The sequence below is a fragment of the Panonychus citri genome, unplaced genomic scaffold (assembly GCF_014898815.1).
Source record: "Panonychus citri isolate SS breed McGregor unplaced genomic scaffold, ASM1489881v1 Contig00077, whole genome shotgun sequence".
NCBI lineage: Eukaryota > Metazoa > Arthropoda > Arachnida > Trombidiformes > Tetranychidae > Panonychus > Panonychus citri.
The window spans coordinates 2,854,439-2,877,762 of NW_026515482.1; the positions used below are offsets into that span (position 1 = coordinate 2,854,439).

The window sequence follows — 23,324 nt, forward strand, 5'->3', positions numbered from 1 at the left end:
TCTCAAATACGAGAAATCGATATTCTTTACAATTTGGAAGCTCATAAGAATGAGAAATTGTATAATGAGAATCAAGAATTGCGAAAAATGTTGGCAATTAAAGAAGGTGCTGAGGGTGATGAAGATGTTTCATTTTTATCCTGGGTCATAAAGAAAATGAAAGATGAGTTTTCAGTTAACACTGAAAAATTCAAAAATAACCCACGAGGTCTTTAAAACAAATTAAAGAAAGCTTAATAGCTTATTTTCGTATTTTCAATGAAATTTGTCTTTATTTTTTTTTCAAATTTCGCGCCAAAAAAATCACCGAAAATTTTGGTCCAGAAAGTTTGGTCCAGAATGGAAGCTTTGGCCCAGAGATGGTCTTTAGCTAACTACTTGTAGAGATCATGATTCCCAATACACAAATCTAACATCTGATCGAATGATTAGTTTGATCATTCGAGTCTTCGAAGAGTAGAAAATATAAAGTGGTGCATTATTGTCAATAGTTTAATAGTAATCTTTTTAGCATAGAAATTTCAAGAATCTCATTCCATGGAAATGCAATCTTGGGTGTTAGTTTACTATCTTTTTCATAGATGTTCGATCCCATGGCAGTAGCACCTGACCAAAGTTCAGATTCTTTCTTATTACACTATGTACTTATTGGAAAATATTAATAATAATTATTACCATACAGGGCATTTCATCAAGTTTCCAACAAGTTTTTCTCGAATAACCTTTTGTTTTTGAGTGTTGACACCCCAGATTCGAGTTATGGTAGTTTGGGCCATACTCAATTGTCATATTTAAATATCAAGGTCATTACGTTCATTCTGTTAGGTTACGGTTTCAAGGTCATTTTGTGATCACAATCGAATTAACTTGCCATCATTAGACTTCACACGAGTTTAAAACTTTTGGAAATTTGGAGCATTTTGACAAGGTAATATCGTTATTATTTATCTTTGTTCTCAATGAATTCTTTACGCAAAGGTTATAATGAATTTGATTTAAAATAATCTCAACAGAAAATTCTTATTCTTATAATGAAATAATGTTCAAATTGTACTAAGAATTTGAAAAAGTATTTCAAAAACTAATATACTAACCGATTCAGTACAATTCGAAGACCAGAGCTCTAAGACTAGTGGCGTCATCTATGATATCCAATCGCAGATAAATAAAGAAGTTCTCATTTAGAAGTTCAGGCTCAGAACCAAGAAACATTAAATTGATAATGATTCTTAGTCTGAGCAAGTGTTTATTAATCATAAAAAACGAAAGACAATTAAAACTACCAACAATTATTGTAACTTCAATAATGAGCCATTTTTTGAAAGCAAACTAAACCATAATTTAAGTTAAAGTTGGATTTTCATTGCATCAACTTGCTAATTGTGAAATTTTCAATCCATTTTATAGACTCACAATTTACTATGTAATTAACAATAAGTAATTGATATGCAATTTAATTCGGAAAGCACAAATTAACCCAGAAAACGGTAAGATATTGATGATTGTAAATGAAGACAACCATTACAATCAATCAATCATATGGTCTCATGAAGTTTATGGTTCATCTGAATCATAACAATTAAAACATAAAGGATAAGATTGTTCATCTAATGAAACTGAAGATGAACTTTTTCTCGTAGTAACAATTTATTCATATAAACTAATAAAGCATCGTTTAATTTCATGATGATTATCATTATAATCATCAAGGTAATAAAGAGAAACAGAAATCGAAACAACTAAAAGAGATTCCAGGTCAAGAATCGATTTTATCGATTCTTTTACTAGTTTTCTTTCAGACCTTTGATAATATCGCATTTATATTAAAAGGTGGAGTGAGTTATTAGGATGACAAGGGAGATAAAAAAGAGAAAAAAGTCAAGGTTTATTCCGAGAAAGACAAAGAATACTAGTAAGATGATGAGAGAAAATGAGTCTACCAGGTAACTAAGGTAGAAAGGTAACTATTTAATATTGATATAAGATACGATTATAAATATAACTGATTAACATGTACAAAAAGACTATGAATTAGTATTAAAGTAAGAAGATGAACTATGAATGGGGAAAAAATGAACTTTATCATGCAAATCATTAAGATGATAACATTGTTATTCATGAGAATTGGAACAGAGGTAGAACTTTTTTTTTATATTATCTTCTATTATTTTCTTATCAAGCCAATTCTGACAAAGAAACATATAGTGAAGTCTTTTCAAGCTCAAAGTTTTATCTGTTTTTTTATCTGTCTCTCTTTGTCACTGTGACAGAAAAAAATGATAAATAAGTTCTTGAGGTTTTCCAAATTTCATGGTTAAAAACGTTCAGAAACGTTTTAGAAACTTTCATCTGCATGAAGTTCTGTAAACAAACAATAGCCGATTTCATAATGAGTGAATGACAATCCAGTGAATTATTAATGCTGATTGAAAAGGCATCATGAAGAGGCTCAGAAATTAGGGCAACATGGCAGGTTATCATCATGATATCATATGTGTGCGTTGGATGAATTTGCATGAGAAAAAAAGGAGAAAAAATTGAAAGCCCATTGTTGAATTCATTGGAATCGTCATGAATAATTAACAGAAATTCATAGAACTGAAGTAGTAAAGTTGAAAAGGAATGAGAAATTAAAAGCGAATGAGTTTTCAAATTTAAATGGAACTTTTTTTTCAAATAAATTTATCATTCCACTCAAAATTGATTCTCCATGTTGATCATGGGTAAAATGATAATTCAATCATCAACTTTTCCTACCTTCATGAGAGATTACAAGGTAACAATCAACAGAAAACTTTGTTTTCGATAACATTTTGTTACCTTTATTTATTATATATGGAAAACCATGATGAACGATAATTCCCAGTTGATTTAGTTTCGAGTTGATTATCTCGGAACTTTTTTCAATACCTATTCTCATCAACTTTAATAGTGATTATCATCATGGTTACATTAAAAACTAAAAGAGAGAGAGAGAGATAAATATTCTTATATTTACTTTATGATAATTTTTTTTACTCTTATAAATAACTACTATTATCTGATCAATATGAACACGTTCAAATATTGAACAAGTTTCATTACCATGATAATGATTACCAGAAAACTAATGACGATAATTAATCTACTCGATAATTTATTATTTATTGATTATCAACAAATTATTGGTTTGTCAAATATAATGAACGACAATAATTAATTAACACTAATCACTTGTATTTTCATCCTCAGTTACACTTATGTTTAATTATCACAATCAATCAATTTACCTTTCAAGCTGTTGATTAGTTTTTTTCATCCACTTTCTCGTTACTCGTTGTTTTAACTAAATTAACAAATTGATATTGTTAATTGTGTAATTACTGATTACGATTCAAATTTCATTCAATTCCTGGCTCATCAGCTAATTTGTTTTTTGCCAAGTTCTGTGAGTAATTAAACAAAGCTCAGTATTTTGTTTTTATTCAATCAAATTAAATGGACATGATTCAGTTGCAGGCAAAATTGAAGCAATTAATTCACATTAAATTGTTAACTATTGAAAGGTTAACAATCAACTAAACATCAACCAGATCAATGATCAATAAGATATCCAATAAATGCTAATATGAACCGGAAATTGACAACAAAACGATCAACAATTTGCTTGTTAATCAGCTGACAATTTGTCGGTGATTCAACAATTGATAACCATATTGATCAAATAATAACAACAATTAAACGATAAGACAAAAACTATCGATAATCAATTGATATTTGTTGTTAGTGTGATTCATTGATTGTGTAGTCAGTTATTTGCTTGATAAATTGTAACTTGATTTGATTGTTATACAAGCCAAGTAATGAGAAATTCATTTTCTAACTGTTTTCCTTACAATCTATTGATTGTTGTAAATATGTATTGAAATTATCATCAACAACATTGAGTGTATATGTTAAGTGAGTGGTAATTGTTGTACTTGATAACAATTTGATTACAATAAGGCAAATCAACACAATCAAGTGATTACTTTGATATCTTAATAATTGATGAAAATGTTCATTGTGATCGAGATAAGATTTCCTATTATTACTCATATTCATCAAGTTTATCATGAATATCTGATTGTTATGATCAAGTTGAAAGTTAATTTCAATCTAATTAACTTTAAATGATGATTTTCATTGGTGTTTGTATTATACAGCCGTGAAAATTGAGTTTGTGCTTTTTATTTGATTCATTTGAGCATCTTGATTGATAAAAGCAAATTAATAGATAAAAATGTAGAGTTGGTAGTGTTAAATTTATCTAATCAATCGTTGTGATTAAGCTAATTTTTGCCAAAGATGCGCAAATGATTTAAAAAAAAGCACAAACTCAATTTTCACGGCTGTATAAATAATTAAATTGTTTGCTTTGAATTTGACATGAAAAAGTGAGTTGAAAATTTGGATTTATTAATATTTTCAATTACAATGTTAATCATTTACTAATTGTGATCAATATTCAAATCGAGTCTCAGTTTTCACCATATCCCATGAGGATTTCCATGTCCATTCATTAGTCTGAATTTTATACTTTCCTCCCTGATAATTAGTGTCTGACCTTCATGATGAAGATAATTGCAATTAGATTGATCTGATTGAATTATTGTTTATGAAGGTAAGGAAAAATTTTCCAGCTATTCAGTTTACCTGGAGTTTGAATTTTTCACTGTGGAAAATAGATGACAAGGTGATAAGGTAACTGACCAGTTGATTAGCTTGACCATCTTAAGGAACTTTTCGTCTTTTTCATTCAAATGATTGGGTGGTGATGATATTTACATGAGCTCATCAACTGAATAATATGAACATGTTACAATTCAACCGAGAATTGTCAAGGTACTTATCTTATCCTGATCATCTAATAATCTGGTTTATTTGCAAACTGACCCAAGAGGATTCCAACCACTGGTCATCTAGTAAAATGAATCAAAAGAAGATTCAAAATTTATCTTTCTCTTTTCATGATAACCTTCATGGTAACCATTTCATACTACATGTATGATTATCATCATTCATTTTGGTGAACAGAGTAAATATTAATAGATAATAATAATCTTTAATTGCTATTAATTATCACTGGAGATGATTAACTTTGGTGATAAAGTTACGATTTGGCTGACTGACAATTAAATTGCCTCTAATTACCAATTGAAGCTTCAATTGTCATCATATCTTTGCTATTTAATATCAAACAATTTACCAATGGTCAACTTGTGATTGGCACATAAATTTGGTTAGATTAAAGTTACGAAATTGATTCAGAACTGGTTTCAAATATTATTATCTTAAGGTTAACTTGGTTTTCTATTCAATTTAAAACATCAAATTGAATACATTGTTTCATTAAGCTGCTCATCTCCATGATCAATATATCATTCATTTTTTTCAGGTTTCAAACATGATACATGAATATTGATCTGAATAAGTTGATCACATGGTTGGTAAAAATGATTTTGGCAGAGATCATTTTGTTTGTCTGAGTAAAATAACGCAGCCATTGTTGATTTTGGTCTTAGTTGTTGCAATTAGTAAATGTGAGTGATTTTTTAGTTGTTGAGCGATTTTCTATTTATATCGGCCAGTTATCATTACTGTTATTGAATATTGTATGACCTGTAGATTGGGTGAAAACTGTGGAGACTGTAAGTAAATAAAGAGAGAGAGAGAGAGGAGTTTTCTTGCACTCCTCCTGGTCTGGGAGTGGGAAAAGGATGATGATGATAAGGATGATAAGGATGATAGAGGACCAGCCCTGTTTCGTGACTCAATGAGATGAATGGAAAATGTTGAAAATTTTTTTCTCTTTTTTTATACTTTGCCTCGAATCTTGAATGAGAGAAAACAGTGAGAATCCTCTCAATCGATTACAGGTTCATATGATTATGAGAAGTTGATTCTTTCGTGATAAAACGTTTTCTTCATCAACAGAAAAGTACACGATGATCAAGTGAGCGAAGAAGATAAAAAAGAAAGAAAGAGAGAGAGAAAGTAAAAGGGATATAAGTTTGATAAAAAAATTCTTTATCTTCAGGTGAGATGTTTTCTTTTCCTCCTTTAGCTGGGGTTGTGGATATTTACGTTTAGTGAGGGACTTTAAGTCATCATCTTCAGTCAACATCGTCATTTAGCATGATGACCTTAATATCCTTCATGATAATGATGATATTTTGAGAATGAATTTGAAGGAAATAAATTATAATTCTCAGTCTAAAAGAAAGAAAGAAAGAAGAGAGAGAGAGAGAGAGAGAGACTTGAAAATGATCATGATAACCATGATGATTCAAGAATAAAGTTCTGGGAGTGAGTATTGAGATTCGTAATGATTATGATCCATGAAAAGGAAATGAATTGTGAAAGATGACAAATGTAAGAAGATGAGGTTTTCATTTCAATTCATGAGAATGATTCTTAGTTATATCTTCAACTCCAAATCGGAATGTACTTTATATTTATCTGATTTTTGTGCCTTGTAAACAACAAGATAAATTATCATCATGATCAGGATGATTATTATTATTATCAAGTTGATTTGACACACGAAAACCATTGATAACATCATGTTGATGATACTTTGTTACTCTTGTTTGTTAATTTACTTTCAAAGATAATGGTCAAGAAATTTACTCTCTCTCTCTCTTTTTTTTCTTGACCATTTGTTACCTGACAATAAACAATCAAGTACCATTGTCCAATAGATTAACTTCGCTATTAGTTTATTATCAAAATTAAATTAATACTGACAAATTGATCGTTTTGTATAATAACAATCGTTGGTCATTTTTGAATCATCTTATCATATAATATCTTAGTTGATTGACCAATTGGACATTTGAAAACATTTTCACGTTTCAATGAATCAAAGATTGACAATTAATGTTTATTAGAACTGAAATTGAATTCTAATTCTAATTCATTGGGCTTATCCTTTGACGAGAATGTTATATATTTTTAATCAATTTTCAAACTCGAAAAAAAAAGTTCAAAGCTCGATTGTTGACCAATAAGACCAAGTGATTTTTTCGACCAAAAATTAATTAAACTCACTAATTAAGTGTCAGTTTGTCAGTTGTTAGAAAATCACTTACCTTTATTAAATTTGGAAAATTTGATATTTTGAACATTACGAACTGATCGTAACTAAGGTAACTCAGAATTTGATTAGAACTTTTTTTTTATTTCTTATTTTCGATTAGGAAAAAAAGTTAATGTGCTAATGTTTAAGATTAAATTAATTTAATTGTTGATCCGACAGCAATTTGATTGATTTGTGATGAGTGAATATAATGAGAATCATTTTTTCACTCCAATGATAATACAAAAGTGAAACGATGATGATTAAAGTATCGATTGGTCAGTAAAATTTAATGATAATCAATCAACATGATGCATAAATAAAATGTCAATAATATTTTCCATGAAAAATATTATCTGATTGATGGAAACAAAAGTTCAATAACAATCGAGTTTTTTTTCAGAATCAAATCAATGGGTGAAAATTTTACCATGGAAACAAAATGATGATGATGATCAGAATTGATAAACAACAATTGGGAGAATTGAAAAAGTTTCCATCGAATTTGTATCATCAGAACTTTTTTTTTCCATATTTATTATCAGACAGAGACAATAAGTATATATAAATATTATATTTACATTCGTGTATCTAATTAGCTCATAAATTAACAGAGATAATTAATTAATCATTAATCATAAGTTAATGAGACGCATCTTGATAGTCTACTGAATATCCGGAAGTATCATAAGCAATTGTTTATTGTTGAGAGATGAAAGTTGTTGATTGTATTCTCAATTCTGATATTATGGTTATCAAGTGGTTACCATGAAATTCTGATTCTGATATCATGTTTACTTTTATCTTTGAATATCGAGTTGAAGGTTAACCTTTGCGTGATTAGGGTTAGAGGGTGAATATTGAAAATCTAAAAGGTTCATACTGATTATCATCAAGATTCATGATTCTTATCATGATAATTATCACGATAACATAATTCTGGCCATATAATAATAATGATAAGCATTCATGGTGAATAGTAAATCTGTCTGAATATCTAATAATTTTTTCTTGCTTTCAGTTTATTTTTTTTTCTTATTCTGTAATATTTTCAATAGATTCCGGATAAGGAAGTGTAACTTTATTCAATAAATATTAATACATAACGAATGTAATTCAATCATCTCAAGATTCCTGGTAAAAATCATGAGGCTCAAGTTTGAACATGAATACCGAAAACCTTATTACTATTATCATACATTTGCCTTTGGTTCATTACAATCAATTTGATTGTTAGGGTTTGGATTTTTTTTCCCTTGTTTCTTATTTCATATCTTGTGTTGATTAAGTTGAAATGGTGATATTAATCATGATCAATGATTATTATTATTAACTATTATTGGTCAGAATAATAGTTTAACTCAGATAGTTGATTCAATGTTATATCACTTTGATGATTATATTGAATCATGGAGATGATGATGATGATGATGATGATATATGATTTTGAATAGATAATCAGAGCAAAGATGAGGATAATAGAAAGGTAATAATAATATTTATATCCCCAAATGAAACAAGATTATCATCAAGTAGAGATTGAGAAACAAAATTAAGAGACATGGTAAGAAATCATGATAGTTGAGAATCCAGAATTCAGTTAGATGATGATGATAATAGGATTCAATCATCATCATCATCATCATGATATTCATGATATATATCTGAATCTGTTACTTCAATTGATTTGTTGTTGTTGTTGTTGTGTAGTTTATTTAACCTTAAAGTAAATAACAGTAATCATGATAACACCAAGAGTATCAGATTATTCAGAGAGATGCAAATGAAATTTCCTGATGATGATAATAATAATCATCATCGTTTTTTTTTATTGATTACCAATGTAATTGGATTGAATGGGAATTCTGGCAAAAACTAAATATTTAATTTCCTTTTTACTGGAAATCCTGAAACTCACCCAATCAATTATTAATTCAAATATTAAATTGTACCAATGAATCAGTAAACTAAATGGTTTAGTTAATCAGTGACAATCAATCACTACAAAAGTTATTATAATATTAAAATTCTGTAATTGTATATTATTTATCATCATCATTAGAAATGAAATACTGTTAATTGTTTATAATGAGTAAAGGTAATTGTTCTAGTAACAATTAACAATCAAAGGTAAAAAAAGAAATTAAAAAGATAATTAAAAATTGAAAGTTTCATCTTTAGCTTTTCTTCCCGGTGGGAATTTTATTATTATTATCATGTTATTTTGCTTTCCACCTCAGAAGAAATTAATTTATCCATTTACCTTGACACTCTGTTTACCTTCAACATTATATTTTGATTATAATCAGTTAATTATTATGATTATTATGATTATGATCATTAAATTGACTTTGAGAATCCAGAAGGAACAAAAAAAATGAACCAAATACAATATTAATCAACAGTAAACAAACATTAGTTTTTGCTTCCATCATCATCATCATCACTTTTCCATAGGCTTGAGTTTCATGATGATCATGATGATGAACAAGAAGATGATGATGATGATGATAATTCCCTTGGCAAAATTACAAAGTCGTTAATTAATAGTTTATCTTATATTACATAGAGATGATATAGTTAAGGTTGAAGATGGAAATTTTAAAACTCGAGAAAAAAAAATTCGAGGGATGAAAAGGTCTCAATGTTTTTCCTCTGAGTATTTCTGGTAATGAATTAATATGAAAACACACAATTGACTTTTCTCAATCTCTATTAATTGTTTATTTATTTTTCTCTCTTTCAATCATAATTTACTTGATTACCAGTTTAACGTTTTTCTATTATAACAATTTAGTCTCACCGTGCCCATTATTTTCTAATAATATTGTACATAAATCACCAGAAAGCAACAATTTGCAAATTTAAATTACTTTTAATTGCTATTTGGAAAAAGTTTAACAAATCTAATTTGTTTTCTGTAAATTTTTCTCCTCTATGTAAATCAAATTAACTTTGGTATCATTTGAAAATTTGTTACAATGATTACTCGTTAATTGTTTTGATGTATCCACACAAACACTGTTGATATGTATTATTATTATTTTGTTGATTGTCGTCATGTAAACATCGTTTAAATTTGGTTGGTGATCAAAGATGAATATTTATACATAATTAAAGTAATTAGTTGATTAACTTACATGCCGATATGATATGCTACCGCTTTCCATCCTCTTGGTCTTTCCAGGAAATTGTAAACTCTATTTTGGGACATGCGATACTTTGGATTACGATAACGGGAATTGGCTTTGATCGGTCTTCCCAAAAGGCTGGTTCGGGAGACCTCGGATGAGGGCCGAGGAGTACATCCAAAGTGACTACTGGACTTTGCATATCGCTCCCCGGCCTCAAGTTGACGTAATTCAAGCAGTTCGACGGTTCAATTGGTCGGGACGACAACGAAACTCGTTCGTCGTTGTCGTCCTTTCGTTTTCACTTTTTTAACTTGTTATTTTAGTTTTCCAATCGATTTTGATACAAATTATCAAATTATCGGTAAACAGATGAAACGAAATGTTTACATAAAAAAAACTGTCACAAGTTTTATCGTTTCAATGGTCAAAATCGGTGAGAGAAATTTAAACAAATTAATTACCACATAGTTAATCCGTTTTTTGCTAATCCATTCACAATCAATGGTAATGATAGTAAATTTCCTTCCCTGTTGATGTATTAGGGATTAATGGATCATCGCCATGAGATGGATTAAAGTTAATCCATGTAAACATTGATTGTATCATTGGATAACTTTATAAGGTGAAAATAAAAATTCAAATTCAACAATCAATCATTTAAAACAGTTAAAACTGAATCAAATTGTTTGTCCAATTGGTTAACACATAAAACAAATCATAATCAACTCAAGATATTGATGAACACAGTTAATCACATCCAATGAAATCCTTAATCCAGGTAAGCTAACCGATTGTTTAATAGTAACAATATAAGGTGAACACATGATTCCTAGTTGATTCTGATAGTTGAACATGGGAACTGAAGTTAATAATAATATTAATGGTTTGATGATCAACTAACAATTCAACTGACAATCAACGCCATCTATTTAATCTTGATTTACTTTCCATCTCTCTCTCTCTCTCTCTCTCTGAATTTCCACCCTGCTGGTTGGTGGGATGATTAGGTTGAGATTAACTAATCACTTGCAATCATTTGATCATTTAAAATCAATCAGAACCAATTTATAGATAGACAGTTAACCTTTTCTCAAGGTTAAAGTTCAAACCGGAATCTGAGCCCTTCGATAACAATTTTTGATTTTGGGTCACATTTCCTGTTCCTGTTTTGCTTTTTTTTGTTGTTGTTATTATGTGAATATAAAATTATCTTACAATTAGATTACAATCAATCAATTTGTCGTTCGTTCATTGATTGATTTTTGATCATCTCTTTTTGTTACTCATGATAATTAATCAGTTAAATCAGTGGGAATTTAGTTTTCCCCTTTATTTGGATTAACCAATAGGTTTTGTTGCTCTTTAATTTTTTATTAACAACGGAACTTTTGACAATTTAAACAAAACTTATTGACAATCAATTAATTGTATTCAACCAGAATTGATGGTCAATTGTGACAATTTATTACTTTTTGTCGTTAAGATTAACATCTTGAGGTCCAAATCTCATTTCAATTTCAATTTTTTACCCTTGAAGTATAATTGAAATTGAAACTTCATGAATAACTGAATTTTTATCATGTTTAAATCTCTCATGAAGATATGTGAGTATCTCTGTGAATTTAATGTTCATTAAAATCTCAGGTGAAAAAATTGACTTTTAAATGAAGAGGGTGAAAAAAGTTCTACAAAATTTGAGCCTCAGGCAATTTAATCCATTTACCTTTTCGTTTGGGTGAACAATTTATTCCAACAACTTGAATCAATCAGATAGACAATCAGGTCACAGAGAGAAAATTAAATGCTAATCAATGATTAAGGTGGTAGATTAATTTTTCCACAGGAAATTAAATTAACTCAATTGAAATAAAAAACGTAATTTAAATTAACCAACAAAATGATCAACCTTTGAATAAACGAGAATGAAAAATCAATTGAAAATTTTCAAATCAAATTTCAATTCTAAACCGATAATTGAATCATCATGGAAAGTTCAATATTCAGTTGGATGAAATGTTTTGTGATAAAATCGTCAAGAACTTTTTTTATGACAACAGTTGAAAACTTCCGGCTGGACAAATGGACATTTCATATTCAATTCGAGGACATTATCTTGATTGAGAACGAAAAAGCAACAACCAATGGAAGAAATAAAAAGAACAGTTCAATAACTTATCATGAAGGAACATGATGATGATGATGATGATGATGAGAGAAATTGACCATTTTCACTCATCGTCCTTATCATCATTTACCTGTCAAGTTTTTGATTTTATTCGAATTTCGAACAAAAAAAATTCTAACTTTTTTCTCTACTCTAAAATAATATCGATCAATGGGAATGCTGAACAAAAGTTCACAATGAATTCAGACTTTCAAATCGTCAATTGTAATCGTCATCATTTCCATCACCATGTAATCAAAAGTCATCATGATGATAAAATCCAGAATTTTCTCAGACATTAAAAATAGAAAAATAATTTACAATCAATTAAAACGAATCGAATCAAGTAAAGAGAGAGAGAGAGAGAGAGAGAGAGAGTTAATTGTTGCAAAAAAAGGAAAAAATATATGAAAAAAACTTCTCTTTCCATATTAATCATTTCGAGTTAAAATCTATTGATTAAATCATCGATTGTAATAATTATTTGGATAATCAAAGGAAATAGAACAAGAAGAAAAAAAAGTTCTATCAGGTTTTCTTTCCCTTTTGACATTTTTTTATCGATTTTACGATTCGTACTTTTGATTGTTATCATTATCATTATCATTCACATCACAATCAATTGTTTTTAATATTTAATGGAGGAAAAACCTAAATTGTTACTCACTCGCTGTTGATTGTTGTTGATTTTTTTCCTCTTCTTTGTTGATGTTTGTGGTTACCTTTGTGATTTTGTTGTTATTTTGTTTCCTCTGTCTCTTTCTAATGGTTATTATGTAAATTTCCACATCGTAACGTTACCTTTAATTGTTATCACAACAATTAACCAATATAAATTGCTATTTCTCCTCTAATTATAACTATTTTCTTGGTCAATTCATTTTTACCGCCAATCGATAAATTTTGTTTTCTGATAAACAAAGTGACTCATCAATCATATGGGAAGAAAATGTTTCTCTTTATTTATCTCATCGATTGATTAACAATTTAATTTCTCTTAATTGTTTATTTAAATCATATTCTTTTTTTCCCACTCATTTGATTATCATCATCATCTTCTTTTAATTGTGATTGATCTTCGTTCATCTTTAAAAAACGAACGTTTCATTTTCTCTTTTGGAACCGAACAAATTATTCTATTTTTTTTTCTTTTTCTTTCTATTTTTACATAATTATTGTCATTTTCTCATCTTTTTACTAATAATTATCGTCATCATCCTCATCTTTGAATATTTAACATTCTCTCTGATTGATGAACTTCATGTCTCTCTGAATTGAATCATTTCTTTGGTTCCATCCTTTCAGAAGATAAATTTACTTTCCCTTTGGTGTAACTATTAATTTCTCATCAACCATTACAAGGTGATTATTATTTGATGACAAGTAGATTAATGGTTAGTTAATTAGATATTTAATCATCAATGGTCATCATTTTCATCATCCAATGTCCATCCTTTCAGTGTCAATAGTTGGTCAACCTTTGGATCCTCTGCAAATTTATTGTTTACTTTTGTTTCATTGTTCTGGTCAATCTTGTTTCTAATTAGCAAATGATTATTGATTTGAATTAACAGATTATATTAATTTGTCGGTCCATTGATTAACAACAATCAACAATCAACAATCAACATATTGATTAAATTAACTAATCATTTTCCTCTTCCTTTACTATCCCAATTCAACTGGTAACCAATTTAATCCTTTTCCTTTTGGTTTACTCAATTTAGATCATTAATCTTGTTGCTAATCATTGATAATCTTGATTAGAAAAGGATTAAATTGCTTACAAAATTTAATCCTCATAAATCATTACATGTATTGTAATCACTGAGAGTTGAAATGTTTCATACACCAACAATTAACCATCTATAATTAGCTGTTTAATTAATTGTCCAACATTAAGCTTGAGTTAACATTTAGTTTTACATTTTAATTAATTTTCCCTCTATAAATTAATCATCAAATCACTAATCTAATTGTAATTGTTTTAATCTTTTTCAACAGAGATAATCTTTGATTCGTTTTTTTTTTTGTTTGGTCTTGATTTGATTCCACGTAATTGTTATTATATTTTTGTCTCTGGAAAAGAAAACAATTTAAAATCAATCAATGGAAGAGTCAACAATTAACTCATCAATACTTGGAACCAAAGAGTATTGGGAAAATTTGTATCAACAAGAGATTAACAATTATCTTGATCATTCTGATCCTGGTGAAATTTGGTTCGGTAAAGGATTAACAATGAAAATGGTTAAATGGATTAAAAGTAAATCATCACAATTATTACCCGATGATGGTGATCAAATTAAGATATTAGATCTTGGCTGTGGTAATGGACACTTATTGTATTCACTTTACCAACAGGGTTACACTGATTTAACTGGATTAGATTATGCTGATAAGTCAATCAAATTGGTTAATCAAATGGCATCAGATCTTGGAATTGTCAACAATTTAAAGACTTATGTAGCCGATGTGCTTACCTTGTATAAAAGTAATTTAATTCCTGAGAGAATTAAATTTAATCTCATCATTGACAAAGGTACTTTCGATGCTATTTGTCTTAATCCGGATTTAGATTTAAATCAAGTAAAAAGTGATTACCTTGCGACATTAGAGGCTATTCTGTTTAAGGGAAGATCGTTTTTTATGATTGCCTCATGTAATTGGACTAAAGATGAGCTGATTAACATGTTCACTAAATCATCTCAATCATTTTTATCACTTTATGATGAAATTGAGACACCACAATTTAGTTTTGGAGGTTCAAAGGGTAATAACGTTACTTGTTTGATCTTCCAACGATTAAGTTGATCTGTTTATCTGAGAAAATCAAATTTCAATTAAATTGTAATAGTAAAAGTTGAGAGATTAACATTTTTTTTGTCCAATAATCAATCGATTACCATGTTAATTGTCTGGATACATTTAAGATTCAATTTTATTTTACATCATTATTTGTTAAGAGAAACAATTAATCTTCCAGTGAGTTGAAGTTTTTTGTTTTCTTTTCATTTACATCCTGATGATTATCGTTTTTTTGTTAACGACATCTAATTAAATTATAGTGATTAACCATCTTTTTGGTTGATTGATTGTTTTAACCAGAAATTTGGGCTGATTGTTTATCGTTCAGCTTCTTATATTCCGCCATTCTGGCCTCGATATGGGGTCGGAAGTGTCTAATAAGTCCCTGTGATTATTATAATAAAAAAAATGAGATAGAAAATTTTTGAGTTAATTGTTGTTGGTTTTTAATTTGATTCTCATGTGGATTTTGGCTTCTTACCTGGACAGGCCAAGCTGCTCCATCGCCTAGGGCACAGATTGTGTGTCCTTCAATTTGTTTGCTTAATTCGTAAATCATATCGATCTCTTGAGGTTTAGCATTTCCTTCAACAAATCGCCACATAATCTTATTCATCCAGCCGACACCCTCTCGACATGGTGTACACTGTAATCGTTGAGAATAGAGGTGATTAGAATTACAAAGAATAGAGAATCGGATGGAAAAAAAAGATAATATTAATTACCTGGCCACAACTTTCGTGTTTATAAAACTCTATTAATCTAGCAATTGCTCGGATTATATCAGTTTGCTTGTTCATTACAATGATTGCTGCGGTTCCAAGACCAGTTTGAGCGGCTACAAGTGAATCAAAGTCCATCAACACTTCCTCACACACTTTTTTGGGTATAATTGGAGTAGATGAACCACCCGGAATGATACCTAGTAAATTATCCCAACCACCAATAACACCACCAGCATGACGTTCAATCAATTCCTTTAATGGTATTGACATTTCCTCTTCAACGGTACACGGGGTATTTACATGACCTGAAATGTTGAACAATTTAGTTCCAGTGTTTCGTGGACGTCCCAATGAAGCAAACCAGTCACCACCTCGACGACAAATTGTTGGTGCAACTGCAACTGTTTCAACATTGGAAACGGTTGTTGGACATCCAAAGACTCCAACATCAGCTGGAAACGGAGGCTTTAGCCGAGGTTTTCCTTGTTTACCTTCAATTGATTCGATGAGTGCAGTTTCCTCACCGCAAATGTAAGCACCAGCTCCTCGGTGAAGGTAAACATCAAAATCATACCCAGAACCACAAGCATTTTTACCAATCAGACCAGCATCATATGCCTCCTTAATGGCGATATTCAAAGTAGATGCTTCATTATAAAACTCTCCTCGAATATAAATAAAAGCAGCACAAGCGCCCATCGCTTTACCAGCAACTAAACATCCTTCGACTAATTTGTGGGGATCATGTCGCATAATCTCACGATCTTTACATGTACCAGGTTCACCTTCATCAGCATTAACAACCAAATACTTTGGCCTACCATCGAAAGGTTTATTCATAAAACTCCACTTGATTCCAGAAGGGAAACCAGCACCACCACGACCTCTTAAACCCGATTTTTTAATCTCATCAATAATCCAATCATTTCCCTTAGCAATGATTTCCTTTGTTTTATACCAATCTCCCTGAAAAGACACAAATAACACAATAAATGATGGAATAAAAAATTTTACAAATTAAATTGTATCAAGAAACTTCAAGGCCCAAGAGAAGACAAAAAAAATGATGAAATGCATACTCACTCTTTTGAGAGCACCTTTAAGACCCCAATCATGTTTACCATATAGATTGGTGAATATTCTGTCCTCGTCACTTAAAGGACCAAATTTAGTCTACGCAAGAACAATAATTAATTACAATTAACAATTAAAAACCAATAAAATGACATTAAAATCATACCTTTTGTGGTGCTTGTGGCGTAGCAGTTGAAGACAAACGTACAGCTAATCCATTAGGATTGATTCCTGACAAAGTCAATAATAAACACAATTAATTTAAGAGAAATCAACAAATTATTGTGAGAAACTAATTTTTACAATAATTTTGGAACAATCAATTGTTACCTTTTAATCCTTTTAAACCTGTTAATGAACGGAAAGCCATTGATAATCACTAATCAATTGACCAAAACAATTAAAACAAAACGTAAACAAATGAGAATCAAAATGAAAACCAGAAAATCATCACAAGGTGAACGTAGAATGTAAATTAGGAGACGGTCCCTAATTCGAAAATTTTTTCTTCTTTTTATGTGATGAACATGTGATCGAGATTTTTAAATGTTTTCAATTACAAGTTGAATTAATTTAACTAATTGTTGATTTGATTAGAATAGTTTTCTAATTGTGATGGTATATTTAAGCTGTTTAAGGTTAACTAGAAGGTCTTTTGACAAAGCGTCACTTGATTTGTCTCGAAAGCTTCAAAAGGTAAGTTTTTTTTTGTTTTGCTTTGATTGTTTTTTTTTTGTTTAATTAAATTCGTTTCTTTATTTTTGATTTGATCTTTTTGTAGAACAATTTTAAATTTTTAGATTCTTTGCATTTAAAAGTAACTGCTGGTAAAGGTGGAAATGGTTTAGAGTTTTACAATGGTATTGGAGGAGATGGAGGTGATATATTACTTCAAGGGGATAAAAATCGGAAAACGCTCAATGAAATTTTAGCTTATACTACAAGTCGACTCATTTCTGGGGCAAATGGTAAAGATAGTCGAATTGATTGTTTATTACCCATGAAGGCTAAGCCCAAATTGATAAGAGTACCATTAGGTGTTACTATTTACAGTACGTCTAAAGAGTTAATCGCTCATGTGGATAAACACCAAGAGAAAGTTCTTGTTGCCAAGGGAGGTGCCGGTGGTTCAGATGATAATAAATATGTTGGTCAATTAGGTGAATATAAGGAACTAATCGTCGATCTTAAATTGATTGCCGATGTTGGTAAGTATAATTGTAGAGATTTTTCTCTCATTTTTCTCATATTAACCAGTTTTTACTAAATTTTCTCTTTCCAATTGCTCGTAGGTTTCGTTGGTTTTCCAAATGCTGGTAAATCTACTCTATTAACGGCAATTTCGAAAGCGACTCCTAAAATCGCAAGTTATGCCTTCACAACTTTAACACCCAATATTGGAACCATTGAGTATAGTGATCTATTTAAAATCACTTGTGCAGATTTACCTGGTCTAATTGAAGGAGCTCACGACAATGTCGGCTTGGGCCATGAGTTTCTTAAACACGTTGAAAGGACTAAATTGTTACTATTTGTTATCGATGCTGATGGTTTTCAATATGGACCAGATTATCCTCATCGATCTGCTTTGGATACCTTATTATTATTAAACAAGGAGCTCGAATTATATGATCCGTTAATCTTAGATAAACCATCTCTTCTTGTTATAACCAAGATTGAAAAACCAGGAAACAAATTGAAATACAAACAATTCCTTGAAGATCTGAGGAAAACTGTCTCAACCAATTTTAGTTCAATTCCCCCTGAAATGAGACCGTTACAATTTACTTTGCTACAAGACATTTTACCGATATCATCTCATTCTGGTCATAATATATTATTTTTAAAGAATCGACTGAAAAAACTTAAAAGAAGACACTATGAAGATTATAATCCATATGATGACGATGCCGATTCAAGTATATTATCAATAATCGAAAAAAAGTTGAACCAAATAATCGAGATCAATACAATGTAAAGTTGGTTAATCAATTCATCAGAAAAAAAAGATCAAATCTCCAACGAAAACAAAGATCAACAATTTGGACTAATCATTTCAAATGTCATCAACTTGAAAAGAAATAGTTAATCACTTAGATTGTTTATATTCATGTAAATATCAAAATAATGTACAAAGTCAAAATTTCTTTGTAGCAATTAACATATTATTGTTACTAATAGTTCTGAATTAGTAACAATCAACAAACTGCACTTATAATCACCATAAAGTTATTATGGGACAGAAAAAAAAGAGGAAGGAACAATTTGATAAACCATCAAGATCACTATCAAGTTGATTGAGAGATTACGATAAAACCTGAGTTACAGGGGGAAAATCATGATGAGAGTATGAAAAACAAAGTGAAGAAAGAGAAAAAGAAAGAGAAGATGAAGATGATGAGAAAACAGGATGATAAGAGGGAGACATTAACTGAATGTTGTAAATTGTTGTTTACTAAAAGCTCAACATAACAACCGATTTCTCAGTTATTTTTTTTGTCTTCCTGTTCACATTAATTTCCATTGAACATATTCAATCAATAATCTCCCACTCATTGAACAATACGACAACTAAATCAATCCAAAAATGACCTCAATGAATTCTGGTATCGATACAAATTGTATGACACTAACCCGATTTGTGATTGAAGAGCAACGGAAAGTGGCCAATGCCACCGGAGAGATGACAACACTTCTCAACGCTTTGGCCACAGCAATTAAAGCGATGTCCTCAGCAGTTCGTAAAGCTGGTATAGCTAAATTGTAAGTAATTAATTTCCAATTCTAGAAAAAAAAACTTCCAAAAGAAAAACATTGAAACAATTAAGAGAAAAAAAAAATTTTCTTTTCTCTTTTTCAATCAATAATTGTTCCCCTTTTTTTTGGTTGTTTATGTTTACCTTTTTTCCTTCAAGTTACTTGATGAGTTACCATTTGATTTGTTTACTTGTGACAATCTGTTTATATCTTGATTAGTGGTTGATTAGGTCAATTGATCAGTTAATTGGATTAAATTTCTCTTTACGTTTAATGTCAATTGTCTCTGTGAATTTATCTTATTTACCTTGTTCTCTTTTATTCCAGAAAAGCAACAAGTCTTTTTTTCCCTTTTTCTCAATTTATTTGGTTAGTACATTTACGTAGCTTTTGTTTTGTTTTTCCTTCTTCAACAATTAATTCTTATTATGATTATCTCTGTTTTATATCTTCTTAATTGTGACAATTGACTTGTAATAATTATCTGTCTCTTTTTCTCCTAAATTAATTCGATTTCTTCTCTTCTCTTCCAAAGATATGGTATCGCTGGATCGACCAATGTTCAAGGAGAGGAGGTTAAAAAGCTTGATGTTTTGGCGAACGATTTGTTCATCAATGTAATGAAATCATCTTATTCAACTTGTCTCCTGGTTTCAGAGGAAAATGATCATGTTATTGAGGTAGAACCTGAGAAAAGAGGTAAATACATCGTTACCTTTGACCCTCTTGATGGTTCTTCCAATATTGATTGTTTGGTTTCCATTGGCTCCATTTTTGCCATTTACCGCAAGGTAATTTTATCTTTATATATCTCACTGATTTACTTCTTGATTCTTTTCATTTCTATCATGTCTAAATATCTCTACTAATTAAGGTTCTATAAGAAGATGTTGTCACAATCTCTATCAATTATTACCAATAGTCTTAATTGTCTCTATATCTTTGTAATTTTTACTTATCCAAAGCCTTAGCAACTCACAATTTGTTTTCATACAATTAACTTATTTTTACTTAGAAATGGATTTTTGATCTTAATTATCTCAATTTAGATTTATAATAACTGATGATAACTATGATTGTACCTGATTTTCTTGATTATTATCTCCATGTACTTTGATCAACCGATTAGGAGACGCTTGAAAGATAATCAACTTAATCATTTTTCAAGGTAAACTATGGAAAATACCTGTTGTATGATTTAACTATCACTTCGATATTTCCACCAATGGGGTTGATCAAAATTCAACAATCCAGTTGATTAATTAACTTTTATTACCAATGTTCTCACTCATAAGTTTTATTACTAGAAAATTTCTCATTGATCAACCTTCGATCTCATTCATTTATGAATCAGTTGTATGGTTACATGATCGATTTGTTGACGATTAATAGTTTGATTGCTATTAAGTTTCTGATTAGAATTATGTTTTTATTATTAATACATGAAAATTTGTTCGAAATTAGGTTCACCATGACAGTTTCAGAAACTTTTTCTCTTTTTCCGAATAACTTTCAGGTGAATCCTGGTGAACCAAGTGAAGCCGATGCTCTGGTCAGTGGACGAAATATTTTAGCCGCTGGTTATGCGACTTACGGAAGCGCGACTATGCTTGTGTTGTCCCTTGGTCAAGGTGTCCATGGATTCATGCTCGATCCTGTAAGAATTTGATTGATACAAAAAGAAAAAGAAAATAACTTCAACGATGGCTCATCTAATTCGCCATGATTATCGTTAACTTTTTCAGGCCATCGGGGAATTTGTTCTCACTGATCCAAACATTTCGGTTCCTCGTCGTGGTAAAATTTACAGTATCAACGAAGGTTATGAAAGTCAATGGGATCCAGTGGTCAAGAATTACGTCCATGGAAAAAAATATCCAAAGGTTCATATGCTCAATGCTCAATTTTCATGCAATTTGTTTTTCGTGACTTTCTAATTATTGGTCATCTTATTATATTAGTCTGGTAAACCTTATGGTGCTCGTTATGTTGGTTCAATGGTGTCCGATGTCCACCGAACCTTCAAGTATGGAGGAATCTTCATGTATCCAGCAACCAAAGACTCACCTAACGGAAAGGTGAGCTCATTTGCATAATTGATTACGAAAAACTAAATCACCATCAGAATTCACAGATATCGTAACCTTTAAATAGCTCGTTAACTTTCATTCTATTTATATTATAAACGGCTCATTGGTTTTTTCTCATTCCATCAATAACTCATACAAACTAATGATATTCAATTAGTAGATTGTATTAATTTCCTACGAATCGTCTAATTGTTATTATATTTCTAACTAATGATGATATAATATCGTCTATGATGATAACGATCTCATCATGGTGAATAATCGTAGAGCGGAAAAAAAGTAATAGAAGTTATTAATTTATATGAAGTAAAAGAAAAGATGAATTCTCGACAAGGACACATGGAAGAAAGCGAAAGAGAAATAGATTATTATATTCTATCAATTCTGTGGTATAGATTGATAGAGTTGATTCCTATTCTCTTGGTGATTCTGATAATGATGTTCACTTGTTGGAATGGAAATAAAAATAACATCAACAGTAAAAACAGTAAAACAAGACAATAAGATGAATAATAAACTTTACTTGGAATAATAATATTGGTTAATTATTAATGGAAATGATTCATCAATAGTTACCTGTTGAAGATTAAAAATAACAAATGGGTTAATCTAGTGATTAGATTAGATTTCCACTTGCTATTGATTAGATTTTGGTCTCTCAATGATATCGTTATTATCATCGACATGATGATGATCATCTTGAACTAATCATGAGTACGAAAATCTAATTTATTTCCTTCTCTCTTTCTCTCTATTTCAACAGTTACGATTATTATACGAATGTAATCCTATGGCATTTTTAATGGAGCAAGCGGGAGGAATGGCGATCACGGGAAAACAATGTATCCTCGATATTGTGCCGAAAACTATTCACGATCGAAGTCCGATTTTCCTTGGTTCCGTTGAAGATGTGACCGAAATCCAAGAAATGTACAAATCATTTCAATAGTTAATCGAACCTCAGAAAAGATAATCTCAATCAAGTTGATCATCTATCGATAGTAATTAAGTTGTTCGGATCACCATTTTCCACTTTTCTTTTTACATCATTTGCTAATTAACTAACTGTTTTCATCAACAATTCTAAATTTAATCATTTCAAATTGTTAATCAATTAACAATCAATTACCTGTAACACTTGTAATCTGAGGCAATTTAGTTTATTTTACTTATTAATATTTTCTTGGTTGAGTTCATGGACTTTTTTAAATTGTAATTGATTAACTATTGTTTTCACCGTAAAAATCAACAATCAACTTTCAATTATCGTTACTATCAATTTCACCCCAACAATTTAAATCTTTATTTACCCGTAAACTATTATAATGATTGTCAAGTTTGACTGTTTGCCCGGAGGGTAAATTTTAAAATCAATCATCAATAACCAATATAGACATATTGAATTTCATTAACAAATTGTCCTCAATGAATTGTGGAAACTATGGCAATAATCAGCTAATTGTTAATCAAATT

The 23,324-nt window shown here is 29.9% G+C and overlaps 5 protein-coding genes across 6 annotated transcripts in view; 3 read left to right on the top strand and 2 right to left on the bottom strand.

The window, feature by feature from the left end:
• LOC128386803 (uncharacterized) overlaps positions 1–10,477 on the bottom strand; it is a 61,688-nt gene extending 51,211 nt beyond the window's left edge. Inside the window, exon 1 of the mRNA XM_053345886.1 lies at positions 10,240–10,477. Coding sequence (XP_053201861.1) covers positions 10,240–10,313 — 74 coding nt within the window. The 5' untranslated portion in view covers positions 10,314–10,477. The remainder of the gene's footprint in view (positions 1–10,239) is intronic.
• Positions 10,478–13,160: 2,683 nt separating this feature from the next.
• LOC128386753 (EEF1A lysine methyltransferase 2-like) lies at positions 13,161–15,291 on the top strand. Of its 2 annotated transcripts, none has more exons than XM_053345827.1 (2): positions 13,161–13,791; positions 14,402–15,291. In XM_053345827.1, exon 2 carries the CDS (start codon positions 14,507–14,509, stop codon positions 15,209–15,211), a length of 705 nt encoding a protein of 234 aa, XP_053201802.1. In that variant the 5' UTR covers positions 13,161–13,791; positions 14,402–14,506; the 3' UTR covers positions 15,212–15,291. The 2 variants fall into 2 exon arrangements, with proteins under 2 accessions (XP_053201802.1, XP_053201801.1); XM_053345826.1 differs by having other exon boundaries at positions 13,162–13,759.
• Positions 15,292–15,320: 29 nt separating this feature from the next.
• Positions 15,321–17,487, bottom strand: LOC128386748 (NADH dehydrogenase [ubiquinone] flavoprotein 1, mitochondrial-like). The gene is made up of 6 exons (XM_053345822.1): positions 17,335–17,487; positions 17,171–17,235; positions 17,014–17,103; positions 15,931–16,896; positions 15,687–15,851; positions 15,321–15,590 (listed from the first exon to the last, which is right to left on the bottom strand). Exons 1-6 carry the CDS (start codon positions 17,372–17,374, stop codon positions 15,498–15,500), a joined length of 1,419 nt encoding a protein of 472 aa, XP_053201797.1. The 5' UTR covers positions 17,375–17,487; the 3' UTR covers positions 15,321–15,497.
• A 31-nt stretch (positions 17,488–17,518) lies between these two features.
• Positions 17,519–19,215, top strand: LOC128386749 (GTP-binding protein 10 homolog). Its single transcript, XM_053345823.1, has 3 exons — positions 17,519–17,700; positions 17,786–18,212; positions 18,297–19,215. Exons 1-3 carry the CDS (start codon positions 17,620–17,622, stop codon positions 18,980–18,982), a joined length of 1,194 nt encoding a protein of 397 aa, XP_053201798.1. The 5' UTR covers positions 17,519–17,619; the 3' UTR covers positions 18,983–19,215.
• A 144-nt stretch (positions 19,216–19,359) lies between these two features.
• On the top strand, positions 19,360–23,051 carry LOC128386750 (fructose-1,6-bisphosphatase 1-like). Its single transcript, XM_053345824.1, has 6 exons — positions 19,360–19,767; positions 20,297–20,552; positions 21,278–21,418; positions 21,507–21,644; positions 21,723–21,839; positions 22,615–23,051. The coding sequence occupies exons 1-6, from the start codon at positions 19,592–19,594 to the stop codon at positions 22,798–22,800; spliced, it is 1,014 nt and encodes a 337-aa protein (XP_053201799.1). The 5' UTR covers positions 19,360–19,591; the 3' UTR covers positions 22,801–23,051.
• The last annotated feature ends 273 nt before the right edge of the window (positions 23,052–23,324 follow it).

Coding starts and splice junctions, on each gene's coding strand:
- LOC128386748 (XM_053345822.1), bottom strand. CDS start 17,374: ATGGCTTTCCGTTCATTAACAGGTTTAAAAGGATTAAAAG. Junction 17,236..17,334: donor AGGTTTAAAAGGATTAAAAG/GTAACAATTGAT, acceptor TGACTTTGTCAG/GAATCAATCCTAATGGATTA. Junction 15,591..15,686: donor GAGCAGCTTGGCCTGTCCAG/GTAAGAAGCCAA, acceptor TAATAATCACAG/GGACTTATTAGACACTTCCG.
- LOC128386749 (XM_053345823.1), top strand. CDS start 17,620: ATGGTATATTTAAGCTGTTTAAGGTTAACTAGAAGGTCTTTTGACAAA. Junction 17,701..17,785: donor TGTCTCGAAAGCTTCAAAAG/GTAAGTTTTTTT, acceptor ATCTTTTTGTAG/AACAATTTTAAATTTTTAGA. Junction 18,213..18,296: donor TAAATTGATTGCCGATGTTG/GTAAGTATAATT, acceptor AATTGCTCGTAG/GTTTCGTTGGTTTTCCAAAT.
- LOC128386750 (XM_053345824.1), top strand. CDS start 19,592: ATGACCTCAATGAATTCTGGTATCGATACAAATTGTATGACACTAACC. Junction 20,553..21,277: donor TTTTTGCCATTTACCGCAAG/GTAATTTTATCT, acceptor AATAACTTTCAG/GTGAATCCTGGTGAACCAAG. Junction 21,840..22,614: donor AAGACTCACCTAACGGAAAG/GTGAGCTCATTT, acceptor CTATTTCAACAG/TTACGATTATTATACGAATG.
- LOC128386753 (XM_053345827.1), top strand. CDS start 14,507: ATGGAAGAGTCAACAATTAACTCATCAATACTTGGAACCAAAGAGTAT.